This window comes from Meles meles, chromosome 1, assembly GCF_922984935.1.
Source record: "Meles meles chromosome 1, mMelMel3.1 paternal haplotype, whole genome shotgun sequence".
NCBI classification, from domain to species: domain Eukaryota; kingdom Metazoa; phylum Chordata; class Mammalia; order Carnivora; family Mustelidae; genus Meles; species Meles meles.
The window spans coordinates 187,770,323-187,790,951 of NC_060066.1; the positions used below are offsets into that span (position 1 = coordinate 187,770,323).

At 52.3% G+C, this 20,629-nt stretch overlaps 1 protein-coding gene across 6 annotated transcripts in view; it reads left to right on the plus strand.

The window, feature by feature from the left end:
• Positions 1 to 6,827: 6,827 nt before the first annotated feature.
• INPP5B (inositol polyphosphate-5-phosphatase B) overlaps positions 6,828 to 20,629 on the plus strand; it is a 48,469-nt gene continuing 34,667 nt past the window's right edge. Inside the window, exons 1-7 of one of the 6 annotated variants that reach the window (XM_046008563.1) lie at positions 6,828 to 6,926; positions 7,635 to 7,717; positions 8,096 to 8,190; positions 9,290 to 9,387; positions 9,504 to 9,533; positions 10,344 to 10,454; positions 15,038 to 15,178. In XM_046008563.1, coding sequence (XP_045864519.1) covers positions 7,661 to 7,717; positions 8,096 to 8,190; positions 9,290 to 9,387; positions 9,504 to 9,533; positions 10,344 to 10,454; positions 15,038 to 15,178 — 532 coding nt within the window. In that variant the 5' untranslated portion in view covers positions 6,828 to 6,926; positions 7,635 to 7,660. Of the gene's footprint in view, positions 6,927 to 7,634; positions 7,718 to 8,095; positions 8,191 to 9,289; positions 9,388 to 9,503; positions 9,534 to 10,343; positions 10,455 to 15,037; positions 15,183 to 15,314; positions 15,424 to 15,613; positions 15,814 to 20,629 lie in introns of those variants that run through there. The other 5 variants (XM_046008573.1, XM_046008602.1, XM_046008583.1 and 2 more) reach the window with 5 other exon arrangements.

Below are 20,629 nucleotides of genomic sequence, written 5' to 3' on the forward strand. Positions count from 1 at the left end.
GAGAGTTGAACAAAGCCCTGGAAGTGGGAAACGGGAGGGCGCGTCCTCCAGCCTTCCTGCTAGCGCAGTGGCATCACAGGGGCTCCCCGGGGATGTACCTGGTGCTCCCCAACTGTCACAGCCCTCAGAACCTCCTCTGTGGAAGTGGGTACACAGATTCCAAGGTCAGTGCAAGGACCCGTCTTCTACCGTGGGGAGGGGAGGCAGATCAGGTTCCGAGGAGTCCCGCCATCACCCTTGCCCAGGTAACCACCGCCCTACGAACTGGGCACCACAGTAGCCTCGGAGGAACCCGGGGGTCCTTCGCTGTTGCAGCTGTGGATCCTTTTCTTCTTTGTTACATTCATCCAAATATTTTTTAGTGCCTTCCGTGTCCCAGCTCGATTTACAAACCTTGAGGATTAGGTGGAGGTGAGATGGTGAGTGGGAGCAGGAGCAGGGGTATGGAGGCCCAGTGACAACCTGGGCAGGGAGAAAGCCACCCGGCCAACTGCACCAGGCCCGAGGGGCACAGAGCTATCAGCAGAGGCGCGGGCAGACTGGCAGAACCAGTTCTCATAGAGGGCGCTCCTTGAAATCTGGATTTAAGGGGCTCTGCCATAGCAAGAACAGGGTTCCCGCTCAGCACCCTGATCAGCTCGGGCAGGAGCAGGATGGTTCCTCCCTGGCTTATAGCAGTAATCTTTCATCTTTCTGGGATCCTAGGTTTCTTTGGAAAATACAAGATGTGGACAACTTGGTGGCTCTGTTGGGTGTCTGCCTTTGGCTTGGGTCATGATCCCAGGATCCTGGGATTAAGCCCTTCATCAGGCTCTCTGCTCAGCAAGAGTCTGCTTCCTCTGCCTGCTGCTCCCCCTGCTTCTGTGTGCTCTCTCTCTGATAAATAAATAAAATCTTAAAAAAAAAAAAAAGAAATACAAAGATAAAAATTGTGTGGGCTTTCTCCCCAGGAAAATACATGTGCATAGATACTCTGCACTCCATTTTTAAGGTTCACGAATGCCCAGAAATCCATTCTTGGTTCCTAGTCTTAAAGGACTCTCTCCCTTAGAAATGGAATCTGAACCTCCACCTCCTGGTGGAGACCAGGGTGCTTCCTGCTGAGAACAGGTGACTCCGCTCCCTCTTCAAGAAGAAAGGATGCTCATCAGAGAAGGAAGGATGGCAGGAAGCTAAACCCAGAGGCTGATCCTGGGATGAAACTCCCAGGAACAGGAGTCTCTTCGGTCCCACCCCTGAAAGGAAAGCCCATTCATCTGTGTCCAGACCCAATTGGCCATCCCGTTCCTCCACTTTCCTTCTGATCCCTTCCAGGGGGGTCAACTTGAGCTGGAAGGCTTCACAAGGAAGAGTACCATAAATGTAACCAACATGCTGGGGGAGTGAGCAGGATTCGGCAATGTTTCCCCTCCCTCTGCATTACGTTAGCCTTCGGACGATGGCTACCCCTCATTGTTCGGATCCTGCTAGCAGCCTCACCGAAGAGTTCTCATGGTAGGAATGCACCTGTGGTCTCTCCCCGCACACCACCCTTTCTATCGCCAGCCAGCCCAAATTCTCCCATTCCAGGTGGGTTCTGGACGAACACGGCCTCCCCACCCTTCTCTCATTCCTGAGAGTCTTCTCTACCCACCAGGCTTCTGATCTACACAAATGGGCATGTCCCAGTGGGACTTTGGGATGGGGGTCCTTCAATCTGCAGGTGCTGCGAACTGGCTTTAATTTCTCCCTCTGGCTACAGTCTGGACATCCTACTGTGGCCCCCGTGGCGGCAATGTGGGAAGGAAGTCCCGGAGCTGACAAGCGATTCCAGCGGCTGCAGCATGCACACATAGCCTCAGGTGTGCAAGTAGGTCGATGGCTAGGGGAGTGGCGTGGCACGGGGAACATTGGGAATGTGCTCTCTATGCATGGAGAGGTGCGCAATCTAAAGTAGATGGGCAAGAGCCAAAAGTAAGGCAGCTGAGCTAACCAGCCAGGTTTTCTGATTCTGCTGCGTGCCTGGCCCCCTCACACTCGAGCTGTCCCTCCAGCCTCATCTATCCAAACCAGGGAGGAGGAAAAGAGCCTTATGTGGGAAGCCCTTCCTTCCTTTCACATGGACACAGACGTCTAGAGAGCCTCTGGGCCTTTCTCTTGACCTCTTCACTTTTGCAAACAGTTCCCCTTGGACAGGTGTTGATGCGAGAGCTGCCTCTTGCTTGTGGTGTTGGAGGGGAAGGGAGCAGCAGAGAGACTGAGGCGCCTGGTGGTAAGAAGAGGTGAGAGTAGGGGCGCCTGGCTGGCTTAGTACCTAGAGCATGTGACTCTTGATTTCAAGGTCATGAGTTCGAACCCCATGTTGGGAGTAGAGATTACTTACAAAAGGAAAATAAAATTAGAAGGGGTGAGGGTAGAGAGTGACGTGGCCCCTCCGGCCAAGCCTCACGTCAGCACCTTGGATCCCAAGCACTGCCCCTGACCCTTGTGTGTGTAGCCCTCAGCTGGGTCCTTCACTCTCTGGCTCCAACAGCACCTCGACAGAAGACGCCTGTGGCCAGCAGTAGCCATTCGGCTGCTTTGCTCAGAAGTAGCTGTTCTCAGCCTGGGGAACCCAGCCCTTCCTGGACTCTGACCAACCCTAACTCATGACTGTTGCTGGACCCTGAGACTGCCCCTCCTTTTCCCTGACCTCATGACCTCTTTCACTTGACCTTTCCTTGACTTGTGACCCTTAAGGTGGTTGCTTATGTTTCTCTCCCTGCAGTGCTCCCCCCTCTCCTTCTCCTCTCCTGCTGGTCTTAACTGGTAGCCCAGAACCTGGGTGAAGCCAGCTGACCCCTGCTCCTGTCCAGGAGGAGAGCCTCCTGATGCCTTCACCCATGGGAATGGAGCCACTGGGTTCAAGCCTATCCTCGGATATGCACAGCTTTGGAGAGATGGGCTACCAGGAGGCAAAGTTCAACCAAACAGAGCCTGGGGTGGCTACCAGGAGGCAAAGTTCAACGAACAGAGCCTGGGGAGCACCGCTGCTGGGAGGTGAGGGGCGGGGCTGCGCTACTGCTGCCCCTGCATGCGGTAAGGCAAGGGGCTGGGAGAGAGATGCTGACAGGAGGGAGAGGAGTCGGTTGTTGGGGTTGGGGCAGGGGGTTGAGCTTGGTCCAGGACTGGCCGTCCCTATTCCTCCCAGAATCCCCACACTCTATTCTTCCAGCTGATTCGACTCAGTGCTGCCCACTACACATGCAGCCCAGTGCAACCTCAGTTATGAGGGAAATGAAACCAGTCCCAGCCTTTGCCTGAGGAGCCAACAAGCAGGCTGCCAGTCCAGGCCCTTGCTCTGTGCAGGGACCACAGTGGCAGCCCACAGGGTATGGTACTTTCTGAGCCAGCCTTGGCGGAGCAGCCCCACCAGCCTGAAGCCAGAGCCCCTCCTCTGTTGCCCCTGCTCTGACTTCTCCCGTTGGCCCCTTGAGCTCTGAGCCTTGCTCACCTACAAGCCCCCAACTCTGAATCCCACTCTTTGAAAAGCCCTCGAGTCCAAGCTCAGTTTTCACCAACCCCCAGCCTCTAGCAACACCCTAAACTCTGAGCCTGGCCAGGCTTACCCTTCCTTACCTTCAGGATCTACTCTCTTCACCACTCCCCAAGTACGAGCTTCGTACATTTGTGGTCCCACCCCCTCCAGCTTACCCCTCCCAGCCCCTCCTTCCCCCTCTCCCCACCAGCACTCCCCTTCCCACAAGCTCCATGGAAGCTGGTCCAAGCTGGCAGCTTGGGGAGTTTCCGGAGTTTCCGGTTGTGATTGCACCCGGCCCCTGCCAAATATGAGCCAGTGGGGGCTGGACTTCGAAGAGCAGTTACCACCACACTCCCCCTGCAGCAGAGGTATCTCAACACGTCCCTAGGTGTGGGCCCAGCAGGGCTCCCAGGCCTAGGCCACCTGACCATTCCACAGGACAAGCTGCTTCCCACTATACTTCTGGTGACCCGCCAAGAGAGAACCCCCTTCATACCTGCCGGCTCTAGGAGGCAGAGGCCAGGAAAAGAGTGGGGGCTCGGACCAACGGACAGACACATGAGGCTCCTTGCTTCTGTGCAGCATTCACGCCCTGTGCAGCCCCAATGGAGTTCCCAGCCCCTCAGCCTGCCTTCACCTTCTCTTGCAGGGGAAAACCTGTGCCACCTTCTCCTGCAAGGGAGGGACTTCTTTGAAGGGCAGAAAGCTGTGACCCTGGGCCCTGAGGGCTCGGATGGCTGTGCGGTGAGCACTGAGAATACTCCAAAGATTGCGGGCTGTCCTCCCTCAGAACTGTGCCCTTTCTCCTCCGGCTTGCACAGAGCAGGTCAGCAGCTGAAGAATCTGGCTGGAGCTAGACCTGCTGGGGGCTAGGCTGCCTGGGGTCCAGCATGCTCATCCCTCTCAGCTCTGAGTTATGCCAAATCCAGGGCAGCAGCTGGGATTTTCCAAGTCTCCATGGCAGGCTTCCTTGTTTCTGCTCACCCTGGATGTTCTCTGGGGCCTGGCTGATTGACCTTGTGGGGAGGGAGCTCGGGGACCGGGGAGGTTCAGCTCAGCCCATGACCCACTTAGCACTTTCTGCCTGGGTGAGTGGGGCCAGGGGCAAGTGGAGTATAAATGGTCCCATCTCTTCTTGCAGCTGAACTGGTCCAGCTCGGGCCATACTGTGGGCTGCAGCCAAGCCTGCATGGCAGGGACCCCTGGGGGTCCCAGGGCTGTGGCTCAGCCCTGCTAGGAGGGGTGCTGCCAAGCCTCAGCCCCAGGCAACTGCCTCCAACTGGATGGGAATCTTCACTAGGAGCCCCCTGCACTGGGCCATGGCTGGGGCCATGCTGCTGCTCCTCCACTCTGCCTTGCTCCCTTCCCACTCCTCTAGCTGGACTCAGCAGAACCCGGGAGCAGCAGCTAAAAAGACCCCATAGTCCCTGCAAGCCCCCAGTCCCACCCCAGCTCTGATACCTGCAACTAAATCTTTAGTGAAAAGGATTGATGGAATCCACAGCCTGGGTTCTAGGATCCTCACTTCTCCCTCCCAGGGCCTCGGCCTTAACTTGGTGCACTCCAAGGGGGCAGGGCCTCAGCGCCAGTCCCAGGGAGAGGCTGGGGTTCGTCTGGAAAAACAGAACCTCTCTTCTGACCCCCATCAAATGGGAGGACACCAAAATCTGGCCCCATCCACTTTTCCCAGACCTTCCTCCCTAGCTTTTGTCATTAAGAGTGGGGAGGAATTGGGGTTCCCCTACTTTCCTGGTGACCCCACCCCCTTTATCTCTAAGGGTCTCAATCAATTCACTTTCTCCTCATCCCCCACATAACTTTGAAATCAAATTCAAATAAACTTGAGGTCCATTTGAATTGTGGATTTCTGGCAAAAGGAGATTGGGAAGAAGGTGCCATCCATTTCTGGAAGCTATTTCCATGTGTAGAGTTGGACTGGCCATTAGGGCAGCAACTCCCAGCTTAGTGAAAGAGAAGGGGGCACTGGTTTGAGGTCACAGTGGCCACTCCTTCCCCAGGATTGACCCTTCCGTTTGGGTCAAAGCTTAAGAGAAGCTGTATGCATTAGGACAATTCATTAATTCCCTGGCTCAGTAAACACAGTCTGCAGGTCGACTGTGCCAGAAACCACACTGGGTGATATGGAAAAGACATAGCCCTCTCCTCAGGGAGCTTTCAGCTTACAGTGACATAGCCAATAGGGTGAGAGACTTGTCCTGGACTCTCATATCAGAGCTGGCCCCTTTTTTCCATCTGGGGGAAGCTCCTTATCTTAGATGCAGAAATCAAGGCCCAAAAGGAGAAAGTGCGTAAATCAGGGGAGGAGGCTTAAGAGTTATAGGCTGTCTTGAGAGTTGGGGGGCCCCCTCCCATGTCCTCTCCCCTCCCAGAGGTGGGGGAGAGGGAGGAGAAGGAGGAGGATTGGCTCTCTTCCTGGCAGTGCACAGGAACAGGGTAACACCTTTACAAAGCACACTCACATCCATTGTCTTCCAGCAGTCCCACGAGGCAGGCAGGACCAGGTGCTCCCGTCAGGCACACGTCACGCACACGTCACGCAGAGACGTCACGCACACAGGGAGAAGGGAGGAAAGGTGGCGGTGTGTGGCAGGGTCAATGCATGGAAGCTGGAGCGAGACTTTAGCTGAGCCCAGTGTTGCCACTTGCTAGCTGCAGGGCCTTGGTCTCGCCGTTTAACCTCTCTGATCTTCAGTTTCTCCACCTGGGAAACTGAGGCGATGGTTCTTCAACAGTGCTGTTCTTCTAGCTAGGACAAGGTAGTTCTGTGGGGGAAAAGCGTTCCAGTCGAGGCCAGAGCTGGCCAGCGGGGATGAGAGGAGTTGAGGACAGAATAGAGGAGAAAGTCAAAATGCATTCTTTTTTTCCCTTAAGGCAGACGTGGCTGTCTTCCTTCCCGGCCCTAGGCGGGGAGCTCTGGCCCCAAGACTTAAAGGGCCCGGTGGAAAAGAAAACCTTCCGGGGGGCACCTGGGTGGCTCAGTGGGTTAAGCCTCTGCCTTCCGCTCAGGTCATGGTCCTAGGGTCCTGGGATCAAGCCCCACATCAGGCTCTCCGCTCAGCGGGAAGCCTGCTTCCTCCTCTCTCTCTCTCTCTCTGCCTGCCTCTCCAACTACTTGAGATCTGTCTGTCAAATAAATTTAAAAAAAAAGAAAAAAAAAAAGAAAACCTTCCGGAACCGGGAACCCATCATAGCCCAGGACCTAAGGAGTTAATGGGGGTGGGGAGTGGAGGTGCGGGGGGGGGGGGGGGGGGAGCCCTCCCCCCACCAGCACCTCTGTGATTGGTGCGGGCATGCTGAGACTTGCAGGCTGGCTGACCAGCTTGTGGCGCAAAGGCTGCTGGGAAACGTAGTCCCTGGCCAGCCAGGGCCGCAGTGTCCCACGTACCCAGCGGTGACAGCTCAGGAGGTAGGTGACAATGGCAGGGGGCTGGGAGCAGGTGCGGAGCAGGGAGGCCAGAGCAGGGCTGGGCAGGAGGGAGTGGGCAAACTGAGGGCTGAGACCCTTGTCCTGTGGCTGTCAATACTGGACACCCCCCTGGCCTGTGGCTGATGCAATGAGGCCTGCTGGGTTGGCAGGAGGACCAAGGAGCAATGGGATGTTTTTTCCTGTCTCCAAGGAAAGAGGAACAGGACTGGGGTCCTTGTCCAGGATGAGACACCTCCCTTCCTGGGAATAGGACATTTACCCCCAAACCCATGCAGACACACCATGGACACCTCCCAGAGAGGTGCCTCCCAGAGAGGACTACTACTACTCCCCATAAAGGGAGACGGAGGCCTATCCCAGGGGCAGTGGGACCATGTCTCCCTCTCCAGTAAGGGGACAAGGCACCCACCTTCCAACTAGTTGACAGGACCCCACTCAGAAGCAACTGGATGCCCTTTCAGACAAAGGGTAATATGACAAATTGTACATCCCTCCAGGGCCAAAGGGATGGCCCTTCCCCCTAGAAACTAAAAGGCCCATCTAAGGAGGAGGAAGAGGATGGTCAGGCCTCCTCTACCCTCTCTCTTTACAAGGGTCCCTCTTCCCTGCCCCCAGCCTTCTGAGGCAGCTCCATCACCTCCTGGGTAACACGTTGACCAAAGGGGGCTCCTATCTGCTGCTCTCCAGGGTGTGTCTGCCCAGCAGAGCCCAGCATGGACCAGTCTGTGGCGATCCAGGAGACTCTGGCTGAGGGGGAATACTGCATCATCATATCCTTCCCAGCATGGAGCTCCCAGCCCCGGCACCTGCCCTGACCCTGGGCAGTGGAATGGACCTGTCTATGTATCTGTCTGCTCTCCTCCCTCTCTCTGCCATCGGGGACTAAGTACTTGCGCAGTCCTGGACTCTGCCCTGTGCTTTAAATACTCTGTTATCCTCCCAACCTACTGTTAATTGGGGGTTATCAGTCCCCAAGTCACAGATGAGGAAGAATCAGAGAAGTGAAGTGACTCGCCCAAGGTCACACAGCAAGTCTGGGTGAGTGGTGGAAAGGCAGGGAAGGTGGGCTGGGCTGGGCTGGGCTGGGCTGGGCTGGCAGAGGCCTGGCCTTGGGTTTTGTTTTGGTTTCCCTTGACTCTATGCAGCAGGCACTACAAGGTGTGCTGTGTGAGGGAGACAGCAGACAGAGCCGCCTCCTGGGACTTGTGCGTCACCGCCCAAAACGAGGTGGCCAGGAACATGCGTAAGTGAGGGGTTTGGTCCTTGCTTGTCAGGCCTCCGGGTTATTCTTCACTGTACCCTCCAGCTGGACTCAGCCATCCCTCTGGGGCCCAGTCTTAAGTCTTCGAGATTAATTATACTAATGATACTTAATATTGTTTGAACATTATATTCTAAGCCCTTCATGTGTATTAGCTCGTAAAATCTTCAACAGTCTGATGAAGGAACACCTCACGCATAGATGACTTCGTGTACTTGCCCAGATCTTGAGCTGCGTGGTCTTTCTGCCTGGATTCAAATCCAGGTTTTATTACTTCTGAGCCACGTGACTGTTTTTTCTTTTTGTTTTAGGGAGAGAGCACGCGAGCCAGTGGGATGGGAGAGGGGCAGAGGGAGAGGGCAAGAGAGCATCTCAAGCAGGCTCCATAACATGGAGCCCCACGCAGGGTTCTATCTCTGAGACTGTGACCTGAGTGTGGCTCAGGGTCACAAAATCAAGAGTCGGATGCTTAATCGAGTGAGCCCACCCACGCCCCTGAGCCCCATGATCTGGAGCAAGCAAACTCTGTACCTCAGTTTGTCCAGGTTAAAGGTTAGAGTGGGTTAGTACAGGTAACATGCTTCAGACCCTGTGAAGGGCACAGAAAGTACCCAGTAAATGTTGCTAGTAATGTCTACATATTACACAGAAGCAGAGAGAGAATGAAGACTTCTTATCAAAGGTCTCAGAGCCAGAAAGTGAGCCTCATGGTCTCAGAGCCAGGAGGGAGAGGCAAGAGACATTTTCTAATCTGCTGCCCTCACTTTGCAGATAGCAAAACTGTGGTCAGAGAGGGAAGAGGGCGGCTGAAGTTGTACTGTTGCTGTCACAGGCAATGGCTAGATCACGCACGTGTTTTACTCACAAAGCAGGGGTGCCCCCCAAATGAGACATGTTCAGCTTTGTGGACCTATCCATAGAATGGTGGTCTCTGATGGGCACCATGGACAGAGAGGGCATGAGGACTGTGCATGGCTGGGCATCACCAGCATGACCCTAGGGACCAAGGAGGGAATGTGAGCATGCAAGGCCTAAGGGACAGCTAGGGAGCCCTGTCTTCACTGCTGCTTCCTGCCCTTAGTCTCTTCCTGTATACGCACCGGAGGATGGCCATTACGGGGGACGATGTCTCTTTGGACCAGATAGTGCCAGTCTCACGGGATTTTACGCTGGAAGAAGGTGCCACAGGGACTGGGTGGTATGAGTCCCTCTCCTCTGGGTCCCCGGGTCATGTCTGCCCTTGCAGGGGCTAGGGTGCTCAATGGCTAAGGGCCTTTGCCTTTCCCTCCCTACAGTGTCCCCAGATGGCGAACTCTACATTCTTGGTGAGTGGTCCTTTCAGCGTGAGTCCCAGATGGGACAGGGGGTAGAGGAGCTGCAGAGAAGAATGGTGTGAAGTAAGAGCATGGTGATGTGATGTCCTTCCTGTGGCAAGCAGGACGCTGTAGGATCAGGCCCGCCCACTTCCCTGGCCTGGGTTCCACCATTTTCCTCCTCCTTGCTGTGCTTGGAATCCTCTGGATGGCTTCCATCACCTCGGACATGACACGCCCCCCCGCCCCCTGCCGAGCCCCTGACCCTGCTGTTCCCTCTTCCTGAAAGACCCTATACCTCCTTTCACTTAGCCAACTTGTCCTTCGGGGCTTCAGTCCATACTGGGCTTTTTCCAGGAAGCTTGTGTTGAGCCCCTTGAAATTGTCTGAGCCTCACGCATACGCATTCCTTTTTCTCATCTTCGCCGGGTCTGTGGCACTCACGGTGATTTAATTATCGCTGGTGAATCTGTTTAATGCTCATCTCCTTGGCTAGACTGCAGTAGTGGGGGCGGCGGTAAGAACAACAGAAATGAACATCTAATCCCTGGTTCTCTTGTGCCAGGCACTGTGCTAGGAGCTTCATAGGCATCATAGGCTGCTTTCCTCACGACTCTGTGAGGTTATTACTATTCTCATCCCTAGTTTATGGACGAGGTAACGGAGGCCCAGAGAAATTAAGTAACTTAGTATGGGTGAACTGCTTACAGACCAAAGGGGATTTGGGATCTTGCGGGACTGATTCTCTTCTATTCTGGGGCCTCCAGTCTTAGCCCTTGGTTCCTGGAGGCCAAGGGCTCAATTCCCACATCCTCTGTGCAGGCTCAGATGTGACTGTCCAGCTGGACACGGCGGAGCTCAGCCTCTTATTCCAGCTGCCCTTCGGTTCACACACCAGGATATTCCTCCAAGAAGTTGCCAGGGCCTGTCCAGGTAGGTAAGACCCCAGGTTCTCTGGGGTGGGGTGGGGGCGTTGGCTGCGCACTGACCTAGCTGCTGCCAGTTGACTTTCCACCGTTTAGCTCCATACTCCACTGTTTCTGTGCCTTCTCAAAGCTGCTGGCAGGAGGCCAGAGTGCCCTCAGGCCACGGACCAAACATGTGTTTGCATTTCTGGTATCCCATTTCCAGACCCAAGTTTTACATCCAGCAGAGTCCTCCTTGTCCTCCTGGCTCTGGGCAGGGCTGCACAGGGCAGCTGTGATTCTGATGCAGAATCTCTTACACGTTGGCAGGTCAGAAGCTTCTAGAGACCCATCTTCCCTCTCTCTGGCAACCACAGCTAGAACCAAGAGAAGTCGGGTATGTGGGCTCTCCTGCCCTTGAACCCTGCTCTCTCTCCCACTGCAGTTGAGGAACAAGTCTAGCTTTGGCTTAGCAGTGAGAGGTTAGTGGCTTCTGGGGAAAAATTTGTTTAGAGCAGGATTTCAGCCAGGCAGGGAAAGGAGAGTTTGTACAGAACAGAGGATTAGCCACAGAACATGCAAATCCCAGCCACCAGGTGGTGCTGGCCTTAGGTGTTACCCAATGCTGTTACTTGTTTCCTTTCCAGCCAGCCCCTTGTCTCTGTGGAATGGGATGGGGGGGGTGCCTTCCTTCCATCATGGTCTCACCAGAGACACTGACTGTCCAGGGGGTTCCAACTTAGCTACATGGTATGCCAGGAAGGAGACTGGCTTTTTTTTTTTTTTTTTTAAAGATTTTATTTATTTATTTGACAGAGAGAGATCACAAGTAGGCAGAGAGGCAGGCAGGGAGGGGGAAGCAGACTCCCCACTGAGCAGAGAGCCCGATGTGGGTCTTGATCCCAGGACCTTGATACTCATGACCTGAACTGAAGGCAGAGGCTCAACCCACTGAGTCACCCAGGCACCCCAGGAGACTGGCTTTGGGTGCAACCTGGCCTATGTGGCGAAAGGAAGTAGAAACAAGATTACAGAGTCTTGAATGCCTGGTTAAGGTGTTTGTTTGTTTTTTTAAAGATTTTATTTACTTATTTGACAGAGAGGGACCACAAGGAGGCAGAGAGGCAGGCACAGAGGGAGGAAGAAGCAGGCTCTCCGCTGAGCAGAGAGCCCAATGTGGGGCTCAATCCCAGGACCCTGGGACCATGACCCGACCCGAAGGCAGAGGCCTCAACCTACTGAGCCACCCAGGCGTTCCCCCCCCCCACCCCTCCACCCCCCGGTTAAGGGATTTAAAGTTTACCCTATGAGCAGGGGAAATCTGTCTCCAAAGCTTCAACTAATACAGATAACTCATCTTATGATTATCAGTAGTAGGTGTAGGAGGGGTAATAGAAGTCCAGTCTGCAATCCATTGTGCTATGGAGCCTGTAGGAGGGGTCATAATAGTTAATAGCAAAGAGCACGGACCTTGAAGCTACACAGCCCCTTGCCTTTGAAACCTATCTTTGCGGATCCCTAGCTGTGTGTAACTTGGGGCAAACCACCTTACCTGTCTGAACCTTGACTTGTAGACTTGTGTATGTCAAGAGTATCTCCCTCATGGAGTATGAGAATTAAATAGCATAACACATGTGAGAGTGCCCAGCACACAGTAGGAGCTCAGAAACCGTTTCAGCCTTCTGTACGAGAGGGTCCATAACTTAGCCAACATTCACCGTTGACGCATGTGTTCGACCCCACTCTAGGACCTTTTCACGCATTACTCCATTTTCCTTACCGCCGCCTTACAATGTAGGTGTTAGCAATGCCTCCATTTTACAGATTGGGCACCTGAGGCTCAGAGAGGGTGTCTTTGGTCACAGCTGGTAAACCTTGGAGCCAGGATTAGACAGGACTAGAAAGTCTTCTCCAGAGCTTGAGCTCTTTATGGGTTTTTGCTTGTTTGTTTTCAAGATTTTATTTATTTGAGAGAGAGAGACAGAAAGAGAGAATGAGTAGGAGGAAAGGAGGAGCAGAGGTAGAGGGACAAGGGGCAGCCAACTCCCTGCTGAGCACAAAGCCTGATGCAGGGCTCCATGTGGGGCCCAATTCCATGACCCTGAGATCATGACCCAAGTCAGACACTTAACGTACTGAGCCACCCTGGTGCCCCGAGCTCTTGTGTTTTGATGCAGAATCTTTTACAAGTGCTTCCTAAGCTCACTCCACCCTATCCCATATGAACGGCTGCATTAAGAAAAACTTTGTGGGGGAGGTGATGTGTAAGCTGAGAGCGGAAAGATGAACGAGGTTTTTCCAGGCAAGCAACAAGGGGGAAAAGGCTGTCTGAGGGAAGAGAAGGTTGTTGGGTGGGATCAAATGTCGGGTAGGAGGGTATGGAGAGAGCTGAGCCAGGTGAGGCCAGCACAGCCAGCTCAGGGAAGGGTTTTAATCAACCAGCAAAGACTTTGGACTTTGCCCTACAGCTCATCGGGAGCTGTAGGAGTTTTAAACAAAGGAATGGCAAGGTAGGATTTGCATCTAGGAAAATGTGCCCATTTCCTGGAAAACTGGCGCTGAAGGGGAGAACAGGGAGATCAATGGAAGTGTATTGCAGGGGTTCAGGAGTAAAAAACTTAGGCTGGGAGGGGCGCCTGGGTATCTCAGTCAGTTGAGTGCCTGGATGTTGGTTTCAACTCTGGTCATGATCCCGGGGTTGGGGGATCAAGCCCCATGTCTGGCTCCACGCTCAGCAGGGAGACTGCTTAAGATTCTCTCTCTCTCTTTCCCTCCTCCCGCCCATAAATAAATCTTAAAAGAAAAAAAAACAAACAAACAAAACTGAGGCTTAGGCAAGGGCCTGGTAATGGGGACAGGGAGCAAAGTGTGCACTGGAGAGTTCAAACTGAAGGGGATGAAGGTTCCCCTGGGGGGGGGGGGATGAGTTTGAGTTGTGTTCACAACTTTGCCCCCAGTGTTTGGAACAGTGCTTGGCACTTGGTAGATCCTTCATGGATATATGTTGAATGCAAGAACAGAAATTGAGGCTGGCATGAAGATGGAGAGAGAGAAGTCGAGGATGACTTCCCTCTTTAAGGCTTAAGTGTGTGTCTATTGGCTGTCTTCCCTGTTCTGCCTTCTGGGGCCCACACTTGGGACAACCAGCAGGAACCTGCACTGAATCAAGTTCTTCTCTGAGCAGTCGTCCCATGTGGACTTCCTCAGGGAGGGGCCCAGAGAAGAGAGGACTCTCACTGCTGAAGGCTCTTGGGTGTCCGTCTGCAAGCCCAAGCCTTGCATTTTACAGATAATAGGACTGGAGTCCATGATGAAGTATGAGGTGAAAGGTGAAAGGAGATAGGTTTTCTCCACCCAGTCCTTGGTGGATGATGTGCAGCAAAAAAGGCCAGGGAGTGGAACTACCTTGGTCAAGAAACCACAGCTAGGGAAAAGAAGCAGCTAATGAAATGAACACCTACTATGTCCCAGATATTTTTCTAGACATCTAGACAATGCACACCAACCATGTTCTCCTGTTCTTTCTTTTGAGCAATGCTAAAGAGTAGATACCCTGTTTTACAGATGAGTAAACTGACATAGAGAAGGTAAGTAACTTACCCAAGCTCATTCATCAATTGAAGTACTATGATGAGATTTGCAACCCTAGGTTCTAACTAATGCCCCCGGGGTCCAGAGATTTCAGTTCAGATCCCAGCTCAGCTACTTCCTAGTCGTGAATGTGAACAGTATGTTTTATTTCTTTACGCCTTGACTTTATCATTTGTACAGTGGAGATATGAACCTCCCTTCCCTACTATTCCAAGAGTTTTGTGAGGATCAGATGAGGCCCAGGATGGGTTAACAGTATGTAAATGATGAAAAGAATTTAAAAAGCTGTGTCTGGCGGTGCCACACTGGGGCCTGGAATGTCTTCAGTTATGATGCTCTTGCAAATCCAATTCAGTTCGCTCAGGTTTGTGCAGTTTTACAAGACCAGGCAAAAGAGCATAGGAGACCAAAAGCATTTGGGGCTGAGACAGAACTGGGTTTGAGTGAGAGGCAGAACCACTCAAGACTTTCTAGGAAGGAGTGGCAGTCTGGTTAAGCGGGAACCAGAAGGCTTGTCATTGAGAAGACTTGTCTTGAAGGCATGTCCCAGAGCAAGCACGCTGCTTTCACTTAAGAGTGTGTGTTTATTTGGAGTAGTTTACAAGTCGCTGACGGAGATTATGGGCCATTAAAGCACCCTACCCGCTCCCGACTACTGACAGCTATTTGAATTCCCACTGCCTGACCTTAGACTTAAAGTCTCTGCGCTCAGCTGCCATGGGATAATAGTTCCCTACCTCCTGAAGTTAGTTGTGAGGATAAGGAGTAACACACAAAGGAAGCGCAGGCATGGGCACATAGTTACCCCGGAGGAGTGGCGCGGGTCTAGCCTGGAAGGTTTCTTTTGTTTTCACATTTATTATTGCATTTGAATCTGAAACGCACCGCATGCGCCGGGAAGCGGGTTTAGGGACCCTCCCCGGGAGGCCGAGCGACTTGCTCACCGGCATACAGTCATGCAGAGGTGGAACAGGCCTTTCAAGCCCATGTTTCAGCATTCCTTCCATATTCCCGCCACAGGTTTCGACTCTGCGACTCCAGATCCTGAGTTCCTGTGGCTGTCTCGATACAGGTGCACCCGGCCGGAGCCCGAGCCGCCCACGCCGCTCTGCTGGAACTCGCCTCCAGGCACCGCACCGCGGTTCGCCAGAATTGGCGGAGGCAGGTATCCGTCTCGAAATGGCTGGTAGGGATTGGAGGAGGTGCGGCAACGGGGGCGAGCACTTTTTTCCCTTTAGGGGCGGGGCTATGGAGAAGATCGGCCTTCGATTGGCGGAGGTGATAAGCGGGGTGGGCCCCTCTGGGGGCGGAGCGGGTGGGACTGTGCGGGCGGCGTGATGAAGATCTTGAAGAAGCAGCCAGGGAAATGTCCGCCGCCGCCGGCTCTCGGGACTACGACTCTGCAGGTCTTTGGCGGGCTGTGGGTAGCTGGGCTGGGGCTCGGAGCGGGGAGCGGCGACGGGCCCGGCCCTCGGGCGCGCACGGCCTGCGGTTTGGCCGGTGGACGCACGGGGCAAAGACCAAGGTCCTGGCCCTTCGGAGGCGGGGACGCTGGGACTGAAGTTCCGTGGGCATATTATTCTTAGCCGGCGTGGTTGAGGGCAGGCGGATGGCTGTGTGGTACTCAGGGATCCGGAGGCCGGGGTTGTAGTAAAGCTCCGTTCCTGACTCGCTGTGTGACCTGGGGCCGGTCGCTGCCCCTCTCTGAGCCTCAGTTTCTCCATTCTGACCTTGCGTGTTTGGCTTGTGTTGGGGGTGCGCTCGCCATGACGGAGCCTTCCTTTGGGCGAGGAAGGGTATGTGTACTGGGGCTGCCCGGCTCTCTTGTCGGCCTTCGGCCCGCCCGAAGATAGATGGGGGTGATAGATGGGGCTGTGCACAGATCTGGAGTCCGAGAGAGCCCTGCCTACCCTGGGACTGGATGGCGAGGATGAGGTTACAGGTGAAAGGGACTAGATTCTTTAAACCGAGCCCTTACTGGGGAATGTTGTGCAGCACAAAAGGCCAATTGTTGGGCAGGAGGTAGTCTTTTGGAAAGCGAGAGGCCCAGGGCTGAAGTGTGCGTCAGTCTGGTGCTTTGGGAGGACCTGCAGACCTGGATTTTCTGTCCAGCTCCTGGATTTTCTGCAAGGGCCCTCTGGTATGTTTTTCTCCTAGGTGTGCCCATGCGGCACCAGTTACATGTGAGCTCTGGCATGACCACTGGTACCCATTCGTGCCCCTTTTCTCAGCCATTTGCGAAAGATGAAGAGCCTGTCAAGTAGCTGTGGAAGTGTGGCCAGCACTCCACTTGCTCTTATAAGGCTTGGAAACTATGAGGGGCTGGGGAAAGGAGGGTGGGGATAGCATGTTGCACAAAGTTTGTAAAATGAGAGGAAATTGGGTGAGCAAAGGACTTCCTTAGTGCTTATGCTTTTCCTTCATTGCAGCTGCCACCAGCCGCAGTTGAGGCGCCTGAGGGTGCCAACAGTTTGCATCTTTCTTGGGCTTATCTCGTCTCACTTGAACTACTGCTCTTGAGACGGCTGTTGCTTCAGTTCCCATGACATTCTGGGCTGTGGTGCTGGGGTTGGTGAGAGCCTACAACTGAGAACAGGCCCAGTGGCCACGGAAGGGGGTGGGTCGTGTGTTCTTGGCCAGCGCCAGATTGCTGGAGGGCTTCATTCCCTAAGTGGAGAGAGGTCTTCCAGGAGAAGTCAGGACAGCTCTGAAACCAGCTTATCCGCCCATGGGTGCTAAATGTGCAGGGATCTCAAAATCTTTCGTTTCTACTCACAGAACAAAACCTAGTCACATGCTGGTGAGGAATTATTGTCAAGGTTTTGGTTTTATTTTTGGTTTAAAATGACTTGGCCCCATCTTTGTACCTACAGTAAGTGGGGTTATGTGATTAATTGCTAAGTTGGTCATGGTAAGATTGGTAAGAGAGGGCACCAAGCCCCTAGTTCTATCTCTCGTCTCTGTTTCCAGAGTTGCTCTGGCCTCAGAGGAAGGTCCCTCTTTGGGCCTCCTCTGGATATCCTGGATAGCCGGGGCCCCAAGAGAAACAGGTAGTGGATTGGATTCTTCCTATACGCATATGATCAAAATACCCACTTCCTGGATAGCCTGAGGAACCAACCCGAGGCAAAAGGCTGCTTTAAAAATGCTACTGGGGGGGGGCACCTGGGTGGCTCAGTGGGTTAAGCCGCTGCCTTCGGCTCAGGTCATGATCTCGGGGTCCTGGGATCGAGTCCCGCATCGGGCTCTCTGCTCAGCAGGGAGCCTGCTCCCCTCTCTCTCTCTCTCTGCCTGCCTCTCTGTCTACTTGTGATCTCTCTCTGTCAAAAAAAATAAATAAAATCTTTAAAAAAAAAAAAAAGATTAAAAATGCTACTCGGGAGGCACTTCAGAAGAAACAGGGCTCCCTCAAGGAGCTGACGGTCTAACAGAGGGGTCTGACAGATGTGATGCTGATATGTGGGCTGCAGGTGGAGTGGTAGCCTGTTCATCTGATTCTCTTCGGCTAAGAAATTGCACTGGCTTCAGACAAGTAGCCATCACGGGTGGGGACTTTTCTGCTTCACTTATTTGTTCTTCTCTACGGAGCTTTTTCTTACAAAGAAATAAGGACACATGCCTTCTTAGTCCTATCCAGCAAGTGAAGGTGCTTTTATTCAGAAAGCTCCTTGGGGGATCCTGCATAGGCCTCTGCATTCATCACTGTCCTTCTGTAAAACATTCACCTGCATTTCATCCTGGGCACATGCACATGCAAAGACCCGGAGCTGTGTTCTGGAAGATTCTAAGGTATGCGCTAGAAAGGGAAAGAACTACTCAGAAGTCCCATAGGGGCTCTTCTGGGCTGATTTAACAAAGTGGTAATAACAAACAAATTTTGGTCTTTTGAAGTGGTTTTCTTATTTCCATGGTTGATTCAAAGTGAGGCAGCTTTATAGTAACTCAGATTGCAAATGAGATGTGCTGTGAGTATTTTTTCCCCTGGACCCAGGAAACAAAGCATTAAAGTCTGTCTGGCCTGAGAAAGGAAATGAATGCTATTTATATCTCAGGGCAAGCCTAAAGGGTAACCTAGATCACTAGGGTAGAAGCCAGAGAGAATGTTGGAAAAATAGCCCCTGGGATGGTGTTCCCTCACCCCAACCCCTCTCAGTAAGTAAAATCTATGTGACCAACATATCCTTTTAGCGTGGAGAAAAGGAATTCTCTTAGATGTTTCTGCAGGTGGGAATATCGCCCATCCTCTCTCTCTGTCTATGCCTTTGTGGGAAGCTCCACTGGCTTCTAAGCAAATGAGTTTGAATCACCTTGTTTCTTTGAACAAAAGAGAACTGTGCTTCTTTTTCTTCCTCCTTTTGTTGTTCCCTTCTCTATTTTCCCTCTTTGTCCCATTTAACCTTGTGTTCCTTTCTAGAACAGGAGAGCCCACCCCTACTTTTCTTCCCCTCAGAAAACAGTTTCTGTTGGAATTCTACAGTGGGAGTCTAGAGCAAGAGAAGTGACCCACAAACATTCACTTAGAAGTAGAGCTCTGCATAGAAAATTCCTCAGGGACGGAAGGTTCAGGAAGAGAGGCATCAATATTTATTAGAGGGAAGACAGTGTTGGAACATAGAACTTAGCTGACTTGCATGTTTTCTTTGCTGCTTAAAATATACTGTAACAAATTTGTAGGCTTTACCACCGATGATGCTTAGGCTAGCTGAAGCTGGATGAATGATGAGGATTTGAACAAAGTGGCCTGGATATTTTAATTTTTATTTTCCTTATTTCACCTTGGTATAATATTAGCTGTGTCTCTTGACTTTCCTTTCTTCCATCTATACAAGGGGAGCAAATGTTTGCCTCCTAAAAGGTCACCTCTGAATTATTTACTTATTTATTTAAAGATTTTGTTTATTTATTTGACACAGAGAGAGCATGAGCAGGGGAGCAGCAGGCAGAGGGAGAGGGAGAAGCAGACTCCCCGTTGCATAGGGAGCCCGATACGGGGCTCGAATCCTGGGACCCCGAGATCATGACCTGAGTCAAAGTTAGGTGCTTTACCAACTGAGACACTCAGGCATCCCTTTATTTATTTACTTATAAATATTTATTTATTTGAGGAACGGGTCAGAGGAAGAGGGAGGGATAGAAACTCTGAATTATTTAGAGGTGCTTCCTTTTGGGAAACACATTCAGGAATTGCAAATGCGCACTTCCCAGAGCCTAGAAACCCGGCTGCTCTCTTCAGGGCCTATCCTAGGCTGGTTTCTTCCAGGTAACCACTCATCATCATCTTTCTTCTGTCCTCCCTCCAGTTTCTTTTCTGTTAATACAGTCACTAAAAACCTCAGTCATCCTGGACTCTTCCCTCTCCTCTCCTAATAAGCACATTCTATCCCTTCTTTTTCTGCAATTAAAAATTTTTGGAAAGAAAAAAAAATTTAAAGTCCCATAGTTCATATAAGTAGCTTCTTACTTGAATGAACCCAGTGGCTTCCTTACAAGCCTTCCTAACCTTAAGCTTCTTCTCCGTAGGGATCTCCTGAGACTCTACCTTTTATTGTACCCCACTATTTTGTATGTGAACTTGAGTGTTTTGCCACTTCCTTGTGTCCACATGGCAGTTCAAGTCCTGCACAGCCTGGCTGCAGCCCCCTCTTATCTTATCTAGTCTTATCTGCCCCAGCTCACCTTCATTTCCTCTTCTTCAAACTTGACTGCTTGTAATTTTTGGATAAAGCCCCTTGCATTTTCATCTTTGCTGACTGCTCGTTCAACTACATTTTTACAAGCTTGAACCTGCTGTTCTTAGCATTTTTGCATCCTCTCCCCCCCCCCCCACCAAATGCCAGCCAGATTCAGCCTTGCACATCAGTAGGTGCTCAAAAAATGTTTGTGACTTTGAGCTATAGCGACCCAGGCAGTTCAGCCCCTGAAGTGCTTAGTCACGTGAGCAGCTCCTGCCCCCTTCCTCTCTGAGCATGCTCTGAACTCCTCTTCCCTCCCTTCCTTGTTTGCTCTTGCCACTTCTCTTTTAGCTGTCTGGCCAGGCCCAGACAGTTCACAGAAGGTCCAGCGAAGGGAGAGCCTGGAGGGAAAAAGTTATGTCATCTATCCAGTGGTCTGTCATCACTATAACCTATTGCTGTGAAGTGGTTGCACTGGAGTCTTCCTCCTTGAAAGCTGAACTGGGGGGGCGCCTGGGTGGCTCAGTCAGTTAGGCATCTGCCTTTGGCTCAGGTCACGATCCCAACGTCTTGGGATCGAGCCCCGCATCCGGCTCCCTGCTCAGTGGGGATCCTGCTTCTCTCTCTCCCTCTGCCTGCGGCTCTGCCTTCTTGTGCTCTCTATCTCTCTGTCAAATAAATAAATAAAATATTAAAAGAAAGAAAGAAAGAAAGAAAGCTGAACTGGCCATGGTTAGCCCTTGCCATCCCAAGTCGGATTTGCACAGGGTGCAGATTGGAGCTTGAATCCGGGGCTTGTCGGTTTGCAGGACACAGGATATGTTTTTAGAGATCTCTAAAGGAGGTAAAGAAAAGAAGAGAAAATGAAGAAGCATAGTTATTCAACTTTTAAGAAAGTAACAGAACTGTTTGGGTGGTGGCTAGGCTGAAATAGGAAAAA